This window comes from Mobula hypostoma, chromosome 21, assembly GCF_963921235.1.
Source record: "Mobula hypostoma chromosome 21, sMobHyp1.1, whole genome shotgun sequence".
NCBI classification, from domain to species: domain Eukaryota; kingdom Metazoa; phylum Chordata; class Chondrichthyes; order Myliobatiformes; family Myliobatidae; genus Mobula; species Mobula hypostoma.
In genome coordinates, this window is record NC_086117.1 from 43,226,493 (window position 1) to 43,248,475 (window position 21,983).

The following is a 21,983-nucleotide window of genomic DNA, read 5'->3' on the forward strand; positions in this document are numbered from 1 at the left end:
CATGTCAGAATGGGAATGGGATGTGGAATTAAAATGTGTGGCCACTGGGAGATCCTGCTTTCTCTGGCGGACAGAGCGTAGGTGTTCAGCAAAGCGGTCTCCCAGTCTGTGTCGGGTCTTGCCAATATATAAAAGGCCACATCGGGAGCACCGGACGCAGTATATCACCCCAGCCGACTCACAGGTAAAGTGTCGCCTCACCTGGAAGGACTGTTTGGGGCCCTGAATGGTGGTAAGGGAGTAAGTGTAAGGGCATGTGTAGCACTTGTTCCGCTTACACGGATAAGTGCCAGGAGGAAGATCAGTGGGGAGGGATGGGGGGGACAAATGGACAAGGGAGTCGCGTAGGGAGCGATCCCTGCAGAAAGCAGAGAGAGGGGGGGAGGGAAAGATGTGCTTAGTGGTGGGATCCCGTTGGAGGTGGCGGAAGTTACGGAGTTTCCAGTCTCACCTTCTTTACTTGTCCAAATTCATCTTTAGTATTGCTTTATATTCCTGCTTATCTCCCATCAGCAGCTATCTCCCACTCTCCTGCCTCCATTTTTGCTCCATTTGTTTTTCCTCTCCGTCTACCTCCATTTATCCATCATCTGCCACAGTCTTCCAATTCCACCCTTGCTCACCTCTCCTACCAGGCACTAACTGCCTGATAATTTACACCCCTCCTCAGACTACTAATCACCTTTGTATCCTTTCTTGCCACTCACGTTTTCCTCTCTATGCCGGCTACCTCACCTCTCTGCTCTCAGTTCCAATGCAGGGTTTTGACACAAAATATTATCAATTCCCTTCCTCCCTTCAATGCTATTTGACCCAGAGTTCCTCCAGTGAATTGTGTGTTGTCCAGATTCCAGCATCTGCAATCCCTTGTGTTCCCATTAGACAGGATGAACCTGTTTCCCCTGGAGCAACAGAGAGTGAACAGTGATCAACAGAAGTATGTAGAATTATGAGATGTCTGGATATGATAGATAGTCAAAATAATTTTCCATGGTAGGAGTATCAAAACAAGAGGGCATAGATTTCATGTGACGTGTCAAGTTTTGAAGATGATTAGACACAGATAGTGGTTGCCCTACCAGGGGAGCTGGTGGAATCAGCTATAATTATTATATTTAAAAGTCACTTAGACAGTCAACTAAACAGGCAAGAACATAGAAGAGTATGGTCCTAATGCACAGAAATGGGATTAATGTAGATGAGCAAAAAGGTCAGGCTGATCATAATAGGGAAAAGGGCACGTTTTCTTTCCATACAACTCTAAGACTATAAATTGTGATTTAAAGGGCAATGACACAAAGTCCAGGTGCTGTACCTACCAAAGATCAGTTGATTCTTTCAACCATCTGCTAAAGGACAAAAGAAAAAAGTGTCAGAAACTTCCTCTCTCAACACTTTTATCCAATGTCAAGAAATCAATTAATCAATAGATCATTAGTATTCACATAAGCCTCTGTTTATTCCAACCCTGTTTAAGTATAAACTAATAAATTCACTAATCACTTTTCAGTTAACTACTTACTGCAGACACTTGTATTGGGTTAAGCATCACTAATCCCTTATTCCCCAGGAATACAGAAGAATATATGGCCTTAATAAGTATTCCTCATATAAACATATGAGTTATAATGAACAAATTAAATAGAGGGTACCCAATACATATACATTGCTGTATGATAATCAAGATTCAGAACTAAGTGTATCTGGTGACAGGAAAACTGACAAAGGAGGAAGGGGTAGTCCTGTAATTACAGTGGAAACTTTATGGGAAGAATTAGGAAAGAATCTGACTGGAGTTATGTATAAAACTGAAAAGAACTCTGAAATAGTGTTTTTTTCAAATTTTTTATGACTCAATAATTGGAATAATTAATTCAAATAAATTTGGATAAACTGATCAGTTACACAAGAGTTTCTGAAATGCTGGAAATCTTGAGCAAAACACAAAATACTGGAGGAACTAAGCACATCAGGCAGCATTGATGGAGGGGAATAAACATTTGAAGCTTTGTCCCAAGACTCTTCATCAGGACCAGAAAGGAAGGGGACAGAAGCCACAATAAGATGGTGGGGGAGGGGAGAGAGTACAAGTTGGTAGGCAACAGTGAGAACCAAGGAAGGAGCAAGTGGGGTGAAGTAAGAAGCTGAGAGGTGACCAGTAAAAGAGGTAAGGGCTGAAGAAGGAATCTAACTGGAGAGGACATGGACCATGGAAGAAAGGGGAGGGAACCCAGAGAAAAGTAATGGGCAACTGAGGAGAAGGGTTAAGAGGGTGATCAGAACGGGGAATGGAAATAAAAGGGGGAGGGAGTAGTTCATGACTGAATCAGTGAATCTCTGGAGTTTACACAGGGTAGCTTTTGTAAACAATGTTGAAGAATAAAATATAGAACATGTCATATTAGATCCACAATAGTGTAACAAGACCAAATTATATTAACAGACTTGGGCAAAGCTGAATTCCATGCAATGGAACTGATACTATCTACCACAAATTGGGTAAATCTGCTAACGGATTAAACCACAGTAAAGTAATAGATGTTTAAAAAAGGAATTTGCTGTTATACAAAAGCAGACTAGAACTCTAATAAGGAGAACAAAAAATAAAGAAGTTGTCGATAATTAAAGAGATATCTAATAAAAAGCATGTATCAGGCAGAAAATAAAGTAATTTGAGAAAACAATTAGTAATCGGGAATAGTGACTACCAAAATTAGTACTTGTTCACACATTGTTAAAACGTCATATACAAGTACAGATGTCCTATCTTTATTTTCTAAGATTTGGAGTACAAGAAAGCCAAAACTATACAAAGCCTCAATTAGACTACACGAATGAGCAGGTCTTAGCATGACAGATGAGATATACTGACTTTTGAGGAAGTGTAGCATAGATTTAACAGAATGATGCATAGCCCTGCAAGCAGAGATTAAGAAAGTAGGACTTCATTTAAAATTTCAAGGAAATTAATAAGGTAAATATAGCAAACAAATTTGTGCTGGTTGTTGCAATCTAAAAGGTCCTCATGTAAAAACTAAAGCCAAGCTTAATTCTGAAAACTATTCTATGTGCTGAAAATTTGGAATTGGTCTCCAAAAATTGCAAGTTGATGGTAATTCAATTTTTAATTTAAAATCTCAAAATGATATTATTTTTGGTTAATAAAAGTTTAAGGGAAATGAGGAAAAGGTAGAACTTTAGAGTTAGATCATGGATCAGTTATGATCTTATTGAATGTGAAAGAGATCCAAGAAGATAAATATTCTAGACCTGGTCTTATGTACCTAATTTAATGTAGCGAGTGACCAAGATCAAAACACATGTCACAACACGCTAGAGGAACTCAGCAGGTCGGGCAGCATCCGTGGAAACAATGAGTCGACGTTTCGGGCCAGAACCCTTCGTCAGGACTGAAGAGGGAAGGGGCAGAGGCCCTATAAAGAAGGTATGGGAGGGTTGGAAGTAGAAGGCTGGTAGGTTCAGTTGAAAAACCAGTAATTTGAAAGACAAAGGGGTGGGGGAGAGGAAGCAGGGAGGTGATAGGCAGGAAAACAATGGGTAGGAGGAGGCGGAACCATGAGGGAGGTGATAGGCAGCTGGGGGAGGGGTCAGAGTGAAATAGGGATAGAGGAAGGGAGGAGGAGGGAATTACCGGAAGTTGGAGAATTCTATGTTCATACCAAGCTGAGCTAAACTCAGGTTGGAGGAGCAACACCTCATATACCATCTAGGTAGTGTCCAGCCCCTTGGTATGATGTCTATATTTGAGGGATAGCATAATTTGATAGTATGCTTCTTCTGCATTCAGAGATCATATAGAACACACTATTCTATGTGTAGTTTGAATACAGCAATACATGTGTAAAATAATTTATCAAAACAAATAGGTAACGTAACAGGATACTTAAAGTAATTGCAAATGATAACATTTTCAAAGTATTAAAGCAAAAGCTTTCCACATAATTTTCACTGATAAAACTCATTGATCAATTTTTTCATTGCTATGTGCCTCCACAGAACACGCTGACTGGCCCTGCCAGAGCAAATCAGGCCGTTTCAATAAAAGCATTCAGCTAACTCTAAAATACCATTCTACAGAACCCAATATTATGGATGGGTGCTTGTTCAGTAACAGATTAAGCAAGCTCAACCTATACTCTCTAGTTTCCAAGAATCTCAGCTGATCTCATTCAAACATATAAAATTCTTAAAGGACTTCACAAGGTAGACAAAGTTTCCCATCAGCTGGGGAAGCTAGAGCCAGCGATACATTGTTAACAAAATTGAAGGTTAATCATTCAGAACTGAAATAAACGTTCTCCCTTCTGACTGTGCAAGTTTTCTTCAGGTGCTCTAATTCCCTCCTGCCTCCTCCAAAATAATATGCAAGTAGGTTAGTTGGCAATTGTAGATTGCACATAGTCCAGATAACGCAGATGAATAGCAGGCGAATTGGATTGTAGTTGATGGGCATGAGACAGAGTAGACTGCAGGAGGTGCAGGACCTCCTGTATTGGAAGTTAATATAGAGATAAAAAGAAAAATCTTTGTAAGAGGATAACAAACCATTGGAATTAAGACCACTGGCAACAAGTCTTTAGGCAAGGGTAGAAAATTGCAGCAAGTCTGAATGATCAAACATTGTACGGCCTTTTATGCATCTGGCATCTTTCAGTCTGTTATTGGTAGCAAATCTCAGTTTACAGTGTATTGCTCCACAAATAAAGCCACAGAACTTCTCTATACAATCAGAAAGACATTCATCTCATTCCAATGTGGTGAAGCATGTATGCAGTTTTGCAGTATTTAATAGTTTCTCCATTGTGAGACTGCTTTTATTATTTATTTTTTTTTAAATTTAGAGATACAGCACAATACCAGGCCCTTCCAACCCAATGAACAAGCATCATCCTATTACACTCATGTGACTAATTAACCTGCTAACACATACACCTTTGCAATGGAAAGAAAAGCAGAGCACCCAGAGGAAATCCATGTGATCACAGGCAGAACGTACAAACTTCTTACAGAAAACAGCGGAACTGAACCTGGTTTCTGGCACTGTAATAACGTTACACTAACTACTACACTATCATGCTGACCTAAACAGTGAAATTTCATTGCACAATGACTTTTTGTGAACTCCTCAGTTTAACTTTGTCATACTTAATCACAGAAAGGAATCTACAGTATCAAGTGTAACTGGTCTATAACCATTAACTGTGCATCATGTAGGTGAAGGACTACTGATAATGCCAACATTTCATTCTGCTCCTGTATATCAATCACCAAAAGTTGATCTTGGCCAACAAGGGCTCTTCCTTGTGACAGTTCCTGTCAGGAGCCTGCAAGCATAGCAGCAGTACAACTATTTAACAGGTAAATGAAAATAAAAATAAATATAGATACTAGAAAAGCCGAAAATGCTAGAAATGCTCAGCAGGTCAGGTCACGTATGCGGAAAGAGATACAGACCTAACATTTTAGGTCAAAGGCCCTTTGACAGAACTGGGAAGGAGAGAAGCCTGGCAAGCTGAGCATTTTGCTTCTTCATTTCAGTCACATAACGACAGCATGTTATTGCATAGAAAATCATAAAAAAAAAAGGTCATTGCATCCTCAAACAAGAATTCCATGCCAGGAATACTCAGGAATAATTCTACAACTTTGGGAAAATATTTATGGTAATGTGTAGTATGCTACACAACCTGGACAATATAAGTGAACAGTGCAACCTGTCACCAATGAGAAATATTACAAGGAGGAAGAGGAAAAAGAATAGAACTAAAAAGATGAGGATGGTAGAAGGAGAAAACATGTTTTTGACATTGATGGACCCTTTTGCCTTGGTGGTTTATGTGGTCTTATGAAAATTACAGATAGATCTTCACTACATTTCCTTAACTACAATGCCAAACTCTTTACGGTTCCTCTCTCAGTAACTATTAAACCAGCCTTTGCTGACTTATCAGTGTTTTCCTCAATTCACTGCAGCTGTAAAATTAAACGCCAAGTATGAAGTTTATTCCAAATTTATCACATGAATTACCTAAGAATACACCAATTAACTTTAATTGAAAAAAGGAAATAGCTTCTGCCTGTAAGAAGCATACAAGAACAATCTGGAATGAATTAGTAAAGCATCTCATTATGATTGGAGAAACAGTGATAAAACAGTAGTGTGGATGACCGGAAATAGTACTGGAGTCATGTAGGATTAAAAGAGATTTTAGGAGAAATCTTACCTGAGCAACCCTGGTGTGATCATAACCTTCTTCCAATACAGTTTTATGATCCTTAGAGTAAAACTCTTAACTTGGTTATTCCACTTCTTTCCTCAACTGCCATGCATATCGCCTCAGCATGAATGGGAAAGAGGGCCTCTATTCGTCTGCTCATCTTGTTCACAGCCTTCATTAAGGAACCACGTAAAGACCTTGGTTTCACTGAATTCAGTAAAATGAAAGAAAAAACGCTTGCCTGGTCTTCATAAAAAGTGCAGTTCACTTTTAATAAGCAGCAATTCCAGTGGATTTTCTTTCATCCTCAATAGCTGAACTGCCTAAAAAGTACTGACATCACCCTACATATTAAAATATGGGACAGGCTTAGCAAGTGCATGCTTGATTCATGTGAAACTGGAAAATCACTCCCACAACATCTTGACATACAAGCTCTGTTTACAGAAGCATCTTGCTGCCTATAGTCATAAAATTATGTTTTTTTAAATTTATTGATTGCTATCTTCCGTTTGATTAACCACTCAAGTAGATACATCTCCCTTTCTACTCTAAAAAAGCTAGGCACTGAAATTCTGCAATGATCACTAAGCACAGAGAACAAATCATAAACATGGTTCAATCAGACTAAGGCTCATCTAAGGATCCATTTCCCTTTGTAAATAACAGACCTTTCCCTTTTGGACAATGTGCCTTAAAGATAATAATAACAACTTCTAAAAAGTTATAATACAGGGAGTTATTATTCATCTCAGATATAGCAATGAAATGAATGAAGAGAAAGATCCTTTGATGTTGCTGTTTGAAAGGTAAATATTAGATAGAACAAGAAAACACTGTTCTTCAGAAAGTACTTTTATTTTCACTTTAAAAGTTCAACATCATCCACATACAAGAATGTAATCTCGTTTAGACTACATTGTACTCAGTATATGCAAAGATCGTTAACATGATCTAGATTAATTTGACAGTCTAAGAAAATGTGAATGAACTAGAAGCAATCCCGAATAAATCTATCACTCATATTCTACAATGAAATATTATTGCTGATTTGAATATTAATGTTGTAACTTGTAATTATTACAGGGATTATGGATAGCTGCTCTTCTAAGTGCCATGGAGACTTTAGCTTTCTTACCAGGCTTTAGAATACCAAATGAATGGATTGAAAAGCTACATTACAGTGCTTCACAAAGCCCCTCATTGCTCATGTTTTGATCAGAAACTTGGATAATGAAGACCCTGAAAGTAATCTCATGGCCATCCAACCTTCCATAACCATTTACTAGATACCAGAAAATGCCCCAGAAACTGAGTAGTCAGTCATCATATTAGCTTCTATTGTAGAGGCATTGCAGGATCATCCAGGATAAATAATATCCCCAAACAACAGGTTCAGACTTTACTCCCTGGAGCATAGGAGAATAAGGAGTGATATGATAGAGGTATACAAAATTATGAGAGGTATTGGGTAAATACAAGCAGGCTTCTTTCACTGGGGTTGGGTGAAACTAAAACTAAAAGTCATGGGTTAAGGGTGAAAGGTGAAATATTTCAGGGGAACCCGAGGTGGAGCTTCTTCACTTAGAGGGTGGTACAAAAGTGGAATAAGCTACCAGTGGAAATGGTGGATGCAGGTTTGAATACAACACTTGAGAATTTTGGGTAAGTACATGGATAGGTGGGGAATGGGCAGGGTATATGGTCCAAGTGTGGGTTGATCGGACAAGGTAGAATAACGGTATAACATGGACTAGATGGGATGAATGGCCTGTTTCGCTGATCTAGTCCTCTGTAACCTCACACTAGTCACACTGCCGATTCTAGGCAGCTAGCCACATTGCCGATTCTTCTCATGAGGGAAGCAACTCGGATGTGTTTGTGCTGACACATCATTCGCTCTTAATTTGGATAAGGTACAAGATCTTAACTTCATACATTATCTTTGATACTGCAGAATAATTTAGACAATTTGAACTTACGTTTTTACTACTAATTATGATGGATTGAAAATTTAGTGGAATTTGCCAGCTTCCATGGCCAAATCGGTTTATGTTTCCACAAAATGAAGCCACATGCATGAAACAAAATACATTAAGATTTAATTTACCGACTCTCAGTGGACAATACTATGACATGTTAATGGATACAAATAAAGGTTAATTTTATAACTCTACTTTTAATCTACTTTCCCTACATCTCAACAAACTACAAACGTACTTACAACTTTTGAAGGTTATCATGGAGCAGACGTGGGTACAGGATTAGCACAATTCCTGCAATCGTTGTCAGGATACACAGCAGAGAGAGCAGACCAAGTACTGCTACAACAGCTCTCTCATTTCCCTCTGTTACCACATATGAGCAGTCACAATAACCAACTATTATACAAATGAAAATAAAATGCCGATTAATTATAATGGCAGAATTGATAAATAGACATTCTACATCTAATTTAGTCATTAAAAGACCCAAGTTTACCTGTTATCTTCTATTCACTAGCTGATGTAGTGAATTATGAAACATCCAGAATTAAATTTACAAAGCATACTTCTAAATTTCAATTTCTTTCTCAGGTCCATCTAATTCTGATTAGGGTTGAATTTGGCAAAATGCACAAAGTGTATCCATGATGACATATGGCTCTCCATATCCTTTTTATTGAGGGCAGTTCCTCAAAAAAATCTCTGCAGTTTTCACCCCAAAAATGTATGACCTATTATGACACTTTGGGTATTAGTGGTCCAAAATCAAAACTAATTCCAGAGAATTAAAAATAAGGGAAAAATCACTTGAGATTTTAGTGATTACTTCCTTGGCAGAAATATTCTGAGTACCTTGTACATTTAAGAATTTAAAAATCTAAGCATAGAAGCAAATTGGTCACTAAGACAACAAACAACAGAAGTAGATTCATCACAGAAAGAACAAGAACATGAACATAATGGTAAGTCAAGTGGCTCCTCAAGCCTACCCTGCTATTCAGTCTGGAAATGACTCATCTGCCCAGGTTTCATCTCCTATTCTAACCAGTTCTGCAAACTTCTCAATTTTTTGATCCTTCAAAAATTTATCTACTTTCTTTTAAAATACCCAAAATAATCTAGCCTCCAGTACTCCACCAAGATAGAGAATTAAACAGATTCAACATCCTCATCAAAAAGCTCCTAAGCACCTGGGTGTTAAATGACTGCCCCTAATCTTATAATTATGTCCCCACATTTGATATTCTCCTCTTAGTGGAAACTCCTTGATATCTACCCTATTATGATGCTGAAGGCCCTATGTTTTAATATCATTATTTGTTCTTTTAAACTCCACAGAATATCAATCTAATTTATTTAAATTGTTGACATAACAACGGTAATCTTAGGCTACTGAATGATATTGATCAGCAGGTAAATTGGACAGGACAATGACAGATAGAACTTAATCTTGAGAAATGAGAGGCGATACATTCTGGGAAAAGGGTCAAATAAGAGTAGAACATACATCAGGAATAGTAGAGCCATAGAGAGTATTGAGGAACAAGGAGATTTTGATGTACATCTGAAAGTTACTGAATTTGTAATCACAAAAAGATAGGGTGAGGCCAGTAAAAAGGATGCTCGCCTTTTTTCAAATCAGTGTAAAGGGGTATGATTTAATGGCCATTACAGAAACGTGGTTGCAGGGTGGCGAGGATTGGGAATTAAATATCCAAGGATATCAGGTAATAGGGAAGGACAGGCAGGACGGTAAGGGAGGTGGGAAGGTGGGGTAGCGCTCTTAATTAAGGACAAGATCAAATTGGTCGAGGCAATCTTGAGGAGGACTTCATAGAATGCATGTGTGATAGCTTTCTTGAACAGCATGTTACTAAACCTACAAGGGAACATGCTGTCTTGGAAGAAGGCAAATGTCACACCACTGTTCAAAAAAAGGATGTAGACAAAAGGCAAGTAACTATAGGTCAGTTAATTTAACATCTGTAGCTGGGAAAATGCTTGAGGCCATCATTAAAGAAGAAATAGCGAGGCACCTGGAAAGAAATTCAGCAAAGGCAGGTCTCTTTGACAAACCTACTGGAGTTCTTCAAGGATATTACAAGGTGCAGTGGACAGAGGGGAACAGGTGGACTTTATTTACTTGGATTTCCAGAAGGCATTTGATAAGGGTGCCACATAAAAGACTTATCCATAAAATAAGGATGCATAGGGTTAGGGGTGATGTATTAGCATGGATAGAGGATTGGTTAACCAATAGAAAGCAGAGAGTTGGGATACGTGGGTGTTTCTCTGGTTGGCAATCAGTGGTGAGTGGTGTGCCGCAGGGTTGGTGATGGGCCCGTAACTGTTCACGATATACATTAATGATCTGGAAGAGGGGACCAGGTGTAGTTTGCTGAGGACACTAAATTGAGTGGAAAAGCAAATTGTGCAGAGGGTACGGAGAGTCTGCAGAGAGATACAGATAGGTTAAGTGAGTGGGTAAGGGTCTGGCGGATGGAATACAATGTTGGTAAATGCGAGGTCATCCACTTTGAAAGGAAAAATGGAAGATCAAATTATTACTTAAAATGAAAAAAGATTGCCATGATCTTATTGAATGGCAGGACAGGCTCAACAAGCCAGAGAGCCAACTCTTGCTATTTCTTATGTTCTTCATTAGCTGGAGTACAGAATATAACAAAGAAGGTCTTGGTAGAACTTCATGTAATGCTGATTCGGCCATAGATGGAATACTGTGTGCATTTCTGGCTGTCATACAAATGAAGGATGTGATCATGCAGGGAAGTGCTTAGATGATTAACCAAGCCTTTGCCTGGGATGAAAAGTTTTAGTTTTACAGTAAAAATGGATAAGCTGTGTTGGTTTCACTTGGAACTTGGGAAGATGACAGAGGATCAGATAGAGGTGTAAAAAAATGAGTAGCATAAATAGATAGAATGAAACATTTCCTTATGCTAAGCGATCTAAGATGGCGGGGCAGAGGTTTAAGGTGAGGACTAAAAGATTTAGAGGAGATCTGAGGTAGAATTCTTTCACCCAGGAGGTTATTGTAACTTAGAATCCCTAATTGATGGAAGAAGATATGCTCAAAGATTTACGGATCATCTGACTAAGCACTTGAAATCACCATAATTTACTAGACCATGAAGCAACGACTGATAAATGGAAATATTACAGATGGTTACTTCATGATGGCATGGATATAGTGGGTTAAAAGATCTGTTTCTGTGCTGTACAACTGTATGACCAGCATCTAGTGATAGGACAATGCTCTCATCACAGAAATATAGCATGGTGAATCTCTTTTATTCTGCCTCCAACACCAATATATCTTTTCTTAAATAAAGTGACCAAAACTTGCATAGTACTGCAGATGTAGTACTCACCATTATCCTGTACAATTGTAACAATGCTCCCCTATTTCTGAATAAAGGGTTTCAGGCCACAGTGGTAGTTTGTGTCATCATATGTATTTAAAGTTTCATTTATGCTTTGAATCTAATTAATATACTTATTTTAAAAAAGACTTAAAGGTGATACTAAATGATAAAAAGTATGTTGTATTAGGTATTATAATCAGATAAAAAAACTAATTATCAAAAACTGGCATGCGCAAAACTGAGATTTGCAGGACTGGGATACGCTGTAAATGTAGTATATAGCAGTGGTCCCCAACCACCAGGCCGTGGACCGGTACCGGGCCGCAGAGCATGCTCTACCTGGCCACGAGGAAACGATATGATTTGGCGATATGAGTCAGCTGCACCTTTCCTCACACCCACTGTTGAGCCATTACGCATGCGAGGTCATTACCCGCTCGTCATCCATTTCAGCGCGGGAAGAAGATCAACTCCTCAAGCTTGCAAATGACGGCGGGCTGAAAAGTATGACATAACATCTCTGCCGGCATTATGGATCAAAGTCAAGGCTAAATATCCTGAGATAGCCAGGAAAGCACTGAAAACGTTGCTTCCATTTCCAACGCATCTCTGCAATGAATGCAACGAAAACTTAATTGCGGAATAGACTGGACATAAGGAACCTTGTTCGAGTATCGCTGTCTCTCGTCACCCTTCGATAGGACCGTTTTGTTGCAGGGAAACAAGCCCAGGGCTCCCACTGATTCAACGATATTGGTGTGTTGCAATGATTTTATATGTTCATACGGGGAAAATATGTGCTGCGTGTTTAATATCCAAACGATACTTAAAATGTTATGATACTATTGACTTATATAACTATATAACAATTACAGCACGGAACAGGCCATCTCTGCCCTTCTAGTCCGTGCTGAATGCTACTCTCACCTAGTCCCACCGACCTGCACTCAGCCCATAATGCTCCATTCCTTTCCTGTCCATATACCTATCCAATTTTTCTTTAAATGATAATATCGAACCTGCCTCCACCACTTCTACTGTTAGTTCGTTCAACACTTACTTCAAGCTCTCCTGTCCTCCCCTGATAACTGACTTATCACTATATTCATGCCAGGAAAATATGCGCTGTGTGTTTAATATTAAATTCGTTAGATAAATCCTTTTAGAAATGAAATTGAGTGTACTAGCTAATTATCATCTATATTCCAGTCGTGATTAACACCCCCCCGAACAGAATCGCCAAAAACGATTTGTAGAAAAAAATCGTACACGCATGCACACTGGTGCCCGCGCAAGGCTTCATGGTCATTGTAGTCTTTTCAGGGAAAACCCAGCCTATTTGACTGCTACTCTTGTCCGTTGACAACCCTACCACCCCACCCCCACCCCCGGCCGGTCCGCAAGAATATTGTCAATATGAAACTGGTCCGCAGTCGAAAAAGGTTGGGGACCCCTGGTATATAGAAACTCGTGAAGATAAATAAGTTTTGAACAACTACATTTCTATTGCTTTTGCATCTTAAGAAATTTTGGCACACTTGTTGAATTCAAATCTGAGTTTAGAACACCACAACCTTAAAGGCAATAATTTTTGGATTGTTACTTAAGCCACGTGTAAACTGATGTGGAGGCAAATTAAATCAGAGTTAAATGCACAGTCAAATTATAGTGTGAGATATGAGGATTCTTTTTGCCCTGATGCAATGTTACCAATGCTACATAAAAAAAAGAGATGTTCCATTAGAATATATTTAACTTGAAGCAAGGTAGAAGCCATGTTCTACTAAAGCAAATAATAATGACAAAATAGAATGTCTGAAATTTCTGTTGAGGGAAATTTATAAATCTAAAACTCCAAAGCAAAACAGTGGTTTATCGACTTAGGTTAAGTAGATTCTGTCAGGAATGAGCGAGGCATTTAACAGTGATCATGCAATAGTGAAAAGGGTCAAAGTAGAACCAAATGAGCAGTGGGATTTTAATTCCATTAATGATCTGAAGTTTTAAATATGAATCTAGTCTTAAGCAAAGATGACCACAAAGCAAGCAGAGCAGCGTAAAATTCTACATGGTTCACTACTGCCCTTTAAGGGAAGGAAATCAGCTGCCTTTGATCTGGCCTATGAGTGACTTCAGACCAACATAATGTGAATGATTCTTAACTGTCATCTGAAATGCCTAGCCAATCATTCAATTGTACCATAAATGCCATGTTGAAACTGAAAGAAGCAGATGAAAAACTGGTAAGCATGAAGCATCAACGTGTGCACTAAATAAGGATGCAGCAGTGTTGCTTCTGCCTAATCTGTCAATGTTGTGGTCACCTTCAGAAACACCTGGTGCCCAAATTGGGACAGTTATTAAAGAGACTCTTCAATCAACAATGTGACATGGTCAGAGAACTAGAACTATACCTTATATAACAATGTCAGATTTCTATCTCAATCCCTATATGTACATTTTGAACCAACAGAGGACAATTAGAGATAATGGCATAGTGGGACACAGGAGGCAGAAACACCAGAACTCCTCAAGATTTAACTCCAGACCACATGAAGTCTCATGGCAATGTCAAATATGGGATAGAAGCCTTCTTCTGATTATTACTTACCCTCTTCTTTCAATCAATGAAGCAGCTTATGTTGAACAACACAGAAGCACTAAAACTAAAATGATATGGAATGTACTCAATGAGAGATTTCAGTGCCCATCAGAATGACTTAGTTAGCAGCAATATCCCCAGCTGAATCCTGCATGACCTAGGTGCCAGACTGGGTCTCTGGTTGTTGTGGGTGATTTAGCTTGAAGTGCATGCCTACTTGATGCTGTCCTCATCAAACTATCTACTTCTGATGTAAATATAAACTACTTTGTAATGATGAACATTAAATAAGCAGACAGACATCAACACTAATTTAGTTCACTATCGTCCTTCAGTCCACAACAGAAGTGACAGAGTGACCACTGCAGATTCCTTGTGGAGACAATTTCCATCTTCACACCAAGGTAATCTTCTGCTGTATGGCACTAACTTTGTGCTAAAATAGAGATCAAAACAGATCTAGCAGCTCAGAACTAGTTATCCACAAGGTCCTACAGACAACCAACAACAGCAGAAATGTACACCACTAGTCTCATAACTCACATAATAATCCTCACATTACCATTACTTTCAAGCCAATAGAACAACCCTGGCTCAATGATAAGTGCACAGGTACATGCTTGTACACACCAGATGTATCTAAAATTGATGTGATATTTGTCCAAAACTTCTTTTCCCAAACATGCTGCCTCTCCTTATAAGTGCTTTTGGCATTTTCTGTTTCGTTTCACATTTCCAGTTTCTACAGCTTTTTGATATTCAGTTACCTTAACAAGTTTTGTCTCTACACCATCACAAATATTTCTTCTGTTCACACTAACCCTCCCTATCTTTGTAACTAAAAATGTTTACCTTATCACTTCTCCACCTCTGATGAAGGGCCCTAGACTTCAGTGCTGTGCATTTAAAATTACAGATATATATGAGTAATCAGGTAGATATACAGTATATTCTTTAAGTATTCTTGTTTGGTTAAATAATTCTTTGCAGGTTATATGTATAAATACATGAATTGCGTACAACAACTAAGATTGGCTCTCTTGTTTTCCTTCAAATTAATTTAATGTTAAGGAGTTGTAAAACATAACAGTGGATACAAGGTGTTTTTAAAGCGAACCTGAGACAGCTGTCAACCTGTTGAAGTGCAGCAATACGTTTAAGTACTAAAAAAAATGCAGCGCATGTTATTCTGAAGGGAAGAGATGATCAATTTTTTTCAAAAAGGCAGAAAATGGAAGAATCGACTATCAAGTGATAATAATCAGAAAAAGAGCAGAAATAGCTGGCTACATCAGAAAGATAGACATGTTCGATTACTTAACAGGTAACTGGCTCATGTATACTGAGCTAATTGAACAGCATTTTTAAGCAAATGAAGTAGCCAATGAGAAACAATACCAATTTTTCTGAGTGCACTGGATTTGAAGCATACAGTTTATTTTAACTGCTCCAAACAAACCAGCTAAAATGAGCCACATACATCAAAGTTTCTGGTGAACGCAGCAGGCCAGGCAGCATCTATAGGAAGAGGCGCAGTCGACATTTCAGGCCGAGACCCTTCGTCAGGACTAAAATGAGCTTTGCTGATATTGTGGAAGTAATGCAGGAACATTTAGAACCAAAACCATTGTTGATTGCAGATTGGTTTAGGTTTCACAAGCAGAATCAAAAGGAATGGGAGTCTACTTTAGTGTATGTAGCTGAATTAAGGAAGCGGAGCATTGTCATTTTCGTAATGGGTTAATGATGCACTGAGGGATCGTTTAGTTTGTGGAATCTTACAAGAAAACATTCAAAAACAACTCCTAACTGAAGCACAACTTACATTTAAAAGAGCAGTTGAAATAGCTGTATCAATGGAAACGGCATATGGAGATGCAATTGAGTTGTTGTCAGGAATGAAAGTGAGCATGAATAAAATTGCAACATTTAAACAGACACCAGCCTGGCTGAACAAATTGTATTACAGTTGTAGCAGGGTCTCGTATATACCAGATAAATGCAGATTTAAAGGCAACACTTGCAGTAAGTAGGACACATGCAAAAAGCAAGTCAGACAGACAAAAAGAAATAGACTGTACAGGGTTAGAGAAAGTGATAAAAAGTCAAGCTGCAGTTTCAAAACAATCACTAATCTGCATCCCAAGGACGAAAAATTTGATAATGATAAGAGTGTCACAGGACTGGCTAGCCTTGAGATTTATATTATGAAAACTAACAATAGACAAGCAACATGGCTTACGCCAAATGTGAACAGAAAATTAATTAAAATAGAATGCAGATCCATCCACCATTTAAATGCCACATACCCTGCAAAAGAATCAACTGAAAGCAAATTAAGAAAGGTACTGGATGATGCCATATCTGTCTCCATACTGTACACTGTGAATTGTTGCCCAACAAAGGGCAAACAGGTGTTGGTGCCAACTTCTGCGTCTCTGGTTGGAAAGCATATTTCACCAAAGAAGGACATTGCTGCTCAGAGGAATCATGAAAGTGACGAAAACAGTGATCTGACTACAACAATTTTCATACACAACTTATTTGAGAAAGTTTCTGATATGTTAATCAGACAGTTACTTGTGAAATGTAGCTTGGTTTTAAGTTGGAAGAGAGTTCTGGGAGCTTCAGGAAATTTGTAAGCATTCAGCTTTTGTGAGTATAAGGAACCAAAATCTACACTGTGCATTATTGCACGATCATCAAGTGGGAGACAGAAAGCTGCTTGTAAAAATAGACGCAAAGTCCAAAGTTCAGCTGGATGAATGAAAGGCCAAAAAGAAAGGAGTCAAAGGAGATATGAAAACAGAGTATTCGTCAGATGATATTGTAGATGAGGAAACCAAGAGCAGAGATCAGATTGCAAAGGGAACAATAGACGAATCAATAAGAGAATACCCTAGTAAAATAATGTCCCTTCCCAAGATCAAAATGCACAAACTAGAAGAAAAAGGATGAAGGAAGGTGTCCAGAGCAGTCAGAGTCCTCCTACAACTACCACAGAGGAAGCCCCAGAACCCAAGACTGTTTCACAACCACAAGTCTCACCTACCAAGCAGAGTGATCCCCCTTGTCAGAAAAGACGTTATTCTACAAGACTAAGAAATTCGCCCAGTAATTAAATCTTTAGGCCAGAATGAAACAATTTAAAATTTACACTGCTGTGATTGTCTGTATATAGTAGTTGTATTATATAGTATACTGTGTATATAGTTGAGATACATTCTGTATTGATTTGGAGTTTATAGCTAAGCAGGGAGGAATGATGTGTATTTAATATTTCAGTAATATTTGAGTAAACTTGCATATATTGTTTGATTAGGCATTTTTATTTAAGTAATTCATTATGGATTTTATGTATAAATACGTGAATTGCATACATCATCATGCTACCACTTGATACACACGCACCTCTCAAAGTAAAGAGTAAACTAAGACTTGCATCTCTCGTCTCTCCTTTTCCTTTGAATTAGTTTAATGTTTTGTAGTTACGAAACATAACAGTCAGCTCTTCTTCTCTCCCAAGGCATAGCTTCTTCCTTCACTCATCATCTTAATCAAGATGGTGCTGAGATGCTGTTCGATCGAGATCATGGCTCAGACAGTTGTTTTTTTTTTAAATTTGTAAGGATGGTTTTGTGAACAGAGAGAGGAGTTGGGTGTCAGATTAAGATTTTGGGACAGGGATGTGGAGCCAGGCCTCCACTCAGCAATATGGATAGTTGACAAAGAACATCAGGAGTCGGGGCCTCTGCTTCACGCTCAAAGGCCAGAGATGTGGATGTAGGACGAAGGACATCTGGAATTTATGCCTCTGCTCTGTGCTCCAAGGCCAGCAACATGGATGCACGATGAAGGACCTTGTAACTGTTGGGCTGTTCCAGGTCCTCTTGCCTCCTGCTCCCGGGGACTGGTCAGTTGACATGTCAAGAGTTCAAGCAGGGTCCTGTTGTCAGCTGCTCTAGGGGTTAACACTGAATACTGAAGCCCAAAGGTCGATTGAAAACCTGGAAGCTGGAAACTGGAGGCCTGTCCTGGATTTGGAGTACTGTTTATGTGCAAGGGTGGGTGGGAGGAAGAAAAGGGGCTTGATTTGCTAATGTTGTTTTGTTGCTTGTTACGTTCTGCTTTGTTATGTTTTGTGTTGTTCTGCTGAGCATTGTAGACATGTTATGTTTGCACTAGAATGTGTGGTGATACTTGCAGGCTCCCTGTGTGTGCTGCCTGTTACACAAATGATGCATTTCACTGTACGTTTCGATGTACAGGTGATAAGTAAATCAGAATCTGAATATGAACCTGAATATGAGCTTGGCCACTAAATACATCCAACATTTTCCATTTTTTCTTTTGAATTCTGGTATCTGCAGCTTCTTTGTACCAATAGATACCAACGAGATGCTTCTCTTGGCCAAAAGCTTGAATAGGCACAGTCTCAGGATATTTAGGTTCAAGTTTAATTGTCATTCAGCCAAACATGAATATCTGTCAATACAACCAAATGAAACAGTGCTGCACCGAGGTCAAGGTACGAAACACAGTACCGACAGTCGCACACAGCAGTTTATGAGTCCATGAATTTTCAGCGGTCTACAGTTGAACATGATAGTTTGCCTTCTGTCAAGTGAAAACAGGAGCACAGCAACAAATAGGAAGTGAATTTAAAGCTAAGATCAGGAGGAATTTCCTCCTTAAGAGATCGGGGAATATTTGGAATACTCTGTTCTTGAGGATTGTGGATGAGGAGTCATTGGGTACGTTCAAAGCAAAGAGAGCTCTGGGAAAATCAAGGGATAGCAAGTTCTGGCAGGAAAATGCAGGTACAAGATCAAGGTAAACGGTCAACAGGGTGTTAAATCAATCTTTCAGAGTAACATTGGAAACAGTATTTTATAGTTCTGGTGCTGGCAGCAGACACAATTAAGTAGAATTATGGACGCTCACTTGCCACCTCACTGGATATGGTATTACAATTTGAGGTTATGTGCATTCAAGTGGAGATTAGCTCCAAAGGATGTAGAGGTCAGCTCTGCACAGATACCTGATGTGCTAACTTTTACTTCATTTTCTGTTAGCTCTTTCCTTACAGCTTCACAAAGTTGATATTCCAAACAAAAGATATGAAATCATTGCCTAGTACTTAAGTGATTGGTTGGTGAATATGATTTGAGTGGAATAGCCCAAGTGATATAAAAGTACAACAATTAAAGTGATTTCTAGTGATGTTAAGAGTACTGACAATATTGGTAGAAGGGTTAACTACAACCTGAATAAAAATTGTTTGGTTAAGTAATCTCCATTATTGATGGAATTGTTGAGAAGACACACTTGGACTCCATTTAGGCCATTTTCCAATGACCTCTGTTGTCAGGGAAGGTAATGTCTACAAGGCAAGTCGGTAAACAATCTTTGTATTCCAGATACTCTGTGTAAGGCCCAATTTCTTGCATGTCTCATATATCTGGTAGCAATCCCACATAAACCTGGCATATTTGCTGTAAATGTGTATTTCCTAGATGTCATCTTCAATAATCCAATTTAATAAACTGAATGTGTGGAATGGTATTACTACAGGAAAACTAGATCTAAATCTTGGGAATCACCAGTACAAGCAAACCTAAATGCCTGCAAAATGAAATTACTGTTTCTTCCCTTCTTTGTTCTGGGTAAGCCATACATCATTAAGGACAACTTTTGCCACTGTTCAACATTGTTATTTTAAAACACAAGGTTTTGTGCATCAGAATCCTGAATGAAGCTGTATATTTAGAACAAAACACAGGGGCAGGGCCTTCAGCCCATAATGTTGTGCTGAACCAGCTAAAAAGTAAATCACCACCCCCCCAAAAAAAATAACCTTCTTACCTACACAATGTCCACATCTCTCCATCTTCCTGACATTCATGCGCCTATCTAAACCTCTCTTAAAAGCCTCTAATGTATTTGCCTCTACCACCATACCAGGCAGGGCAACTGAGGCATCCATCATTCTCTCAGTAAAAACCCTACCCCTCACATCCCTTTTGAACCTACCCCCTCTCACCTACATGCCCTCTAGTATTAGATATTTCTACACTGGAAAAAAATTCCCTGTCTACTCTATCTATACTGCTTATAATCTTAAAAACCTCCATCAGATCTCCCCCCAGCCTGTGCTGCTCCAAAGAAATCAACCCAAGTTGTCCAGCCTCTCATGATAGCACATGTGCTCTAAACTAGGCAGCACCCTGGTAAACCACTTCAACACCCTCTCCAAAGCCTCAACCTCCTTCCTATAGTGGGGCGACCAGAACTCTTCATCTCATATTCTTGAAATTTATTATTTCTTTCTTTTTGTATTTACAGTTTGTCATTTTTTGCACACTGGTTGAACACCCAAATTGGAGTGGTCTTTAATTGATTCTATCATGGATTTACAGAGTATGCCCATAAGAAAATGAATCTCAGGGTTGTATATAGTGACATACATGCACTTTGATAATAAATTTACTTTTGAATTTTCAACAAGGCCATAACCAGCTAGATTGTGAGGTCAAAAGTCCATCTTATCAACTTAGAAGACCATTCAATAGTCTTATAACAGTAGGACAGAAGCTGTCCTTCAGCCTAGTGGTACATGCAGTTTTGTATTTTCTGCCCAAAGGGACTGGGGTGAGGAGAGAATGCCCAGGGTGGGTGGGATCTTTGATTATGTCGGCTGCTTTACTAAGGCAGTGAAAAGAGTACACAAAGTCTACCTTAACATCAATCATAAAGGCACACAGCATAGAAACAAAACTTCCAGGCACCAATCACTGTGCTGACCAAATAGCTATCTTTACTATTTCTATTTCCCACCAATCAGCCCATGACCTTCTATGCCATGGTATTTCAAGCCTTTAGGTACATCATAAATGTGAGAGTCCGAAAGCACTTTAGAACTGATATTACTTTTACTTTGCAGTCACTGCAGTTATGTAAGAAAATGTGCCAATCATTATGTTCAATGATGTCACACAAAAATATAAATGATGGGTTAATTGTTTCTCATGATTTTAGTAGAGATATTAACATTGGAAAAAAAGCCAAGAAAACTCCTAGCTATTTTTCAAATAGCGCATCTTATCTTTTATATTTTCTTGAGTAGGTAAATTAGGCTTAAATATAATCACTTGACATGCAATATTTTGCACCACATTGAAATAGTAGCCTTGCTTATACACTTAGGTACATAAATAAATGAACACAGTTTGACTACTAACAAGAACATAATTACCATTATGAACTGAAATCATGCAAATTGTATACTTATATAGTTCAACACATTACTTACGAGCTTTATTCATTCTCTGAAATGCTTTGTCCGATCTGTACTATAAGTAAAAAGAAACAAAATATAAATCAGATAAAGAAACACACACGCTACAATGTAGAACCTAACACACAAATAATATGCTAATTAAACTGATATAGCTCTATTGTTATACACTTTATTACTTTCACCTTGAGCTGAGTTACCCAAGTAGTAAAAATGGATATTTGTTCCATAGTTCCAACACGATTGAGACAAGAAGGCTAGGTTGTTACTTCTGGCATAGCAACCACATCTACGAAGTCTTCTGTTGGATGGGACAGGCTACAGTAAAATAATCTGCCATCTGACCATAGTTCAGGATCTGACACACTTTGCAGTACGCTATGTCATGTACTCTCTCAACTCCCCACACCCTGGCTCTCAAACTCTCTTCCCACTCACTAGGGCTTTGGCTCCCAAGCTCCCTTTCACTTACCC

At 38.7% G+C, this 21,983-nt stretch overlaps 1 protein-coding gene across 5 annotated transcripts in view; it reads right to left on the reverse strand.

The window, feature by feature from the left end:
* LOC134359957 (uncharacterized) overlaps positions 1-21,983 on the reverse strand; it is a 192,714-nt gene that overhangs the window by 150,074 nt on the left and 20,657 nt on the right. For all 5 annotated transcript variants that reach the window (XM_063073858.1, XM_063073857.1, XM_063073855.1 and 2 more), the window contains exons 5-6: positions 21,525-21,564; positions 8,464-8,620 (exon numbers count right to left, since the gene is read on the reverse strand). In XM_063073858.1, coding sequence (XP_062929928.1) covers positions 8,464-8,620; positions 21,525-21,564 — 197 coding nt within the window. The remainder of the gene's footprint in view (positions 1-8,463; positions 8,621-21,524; positions 21,565-21,983) is intronic.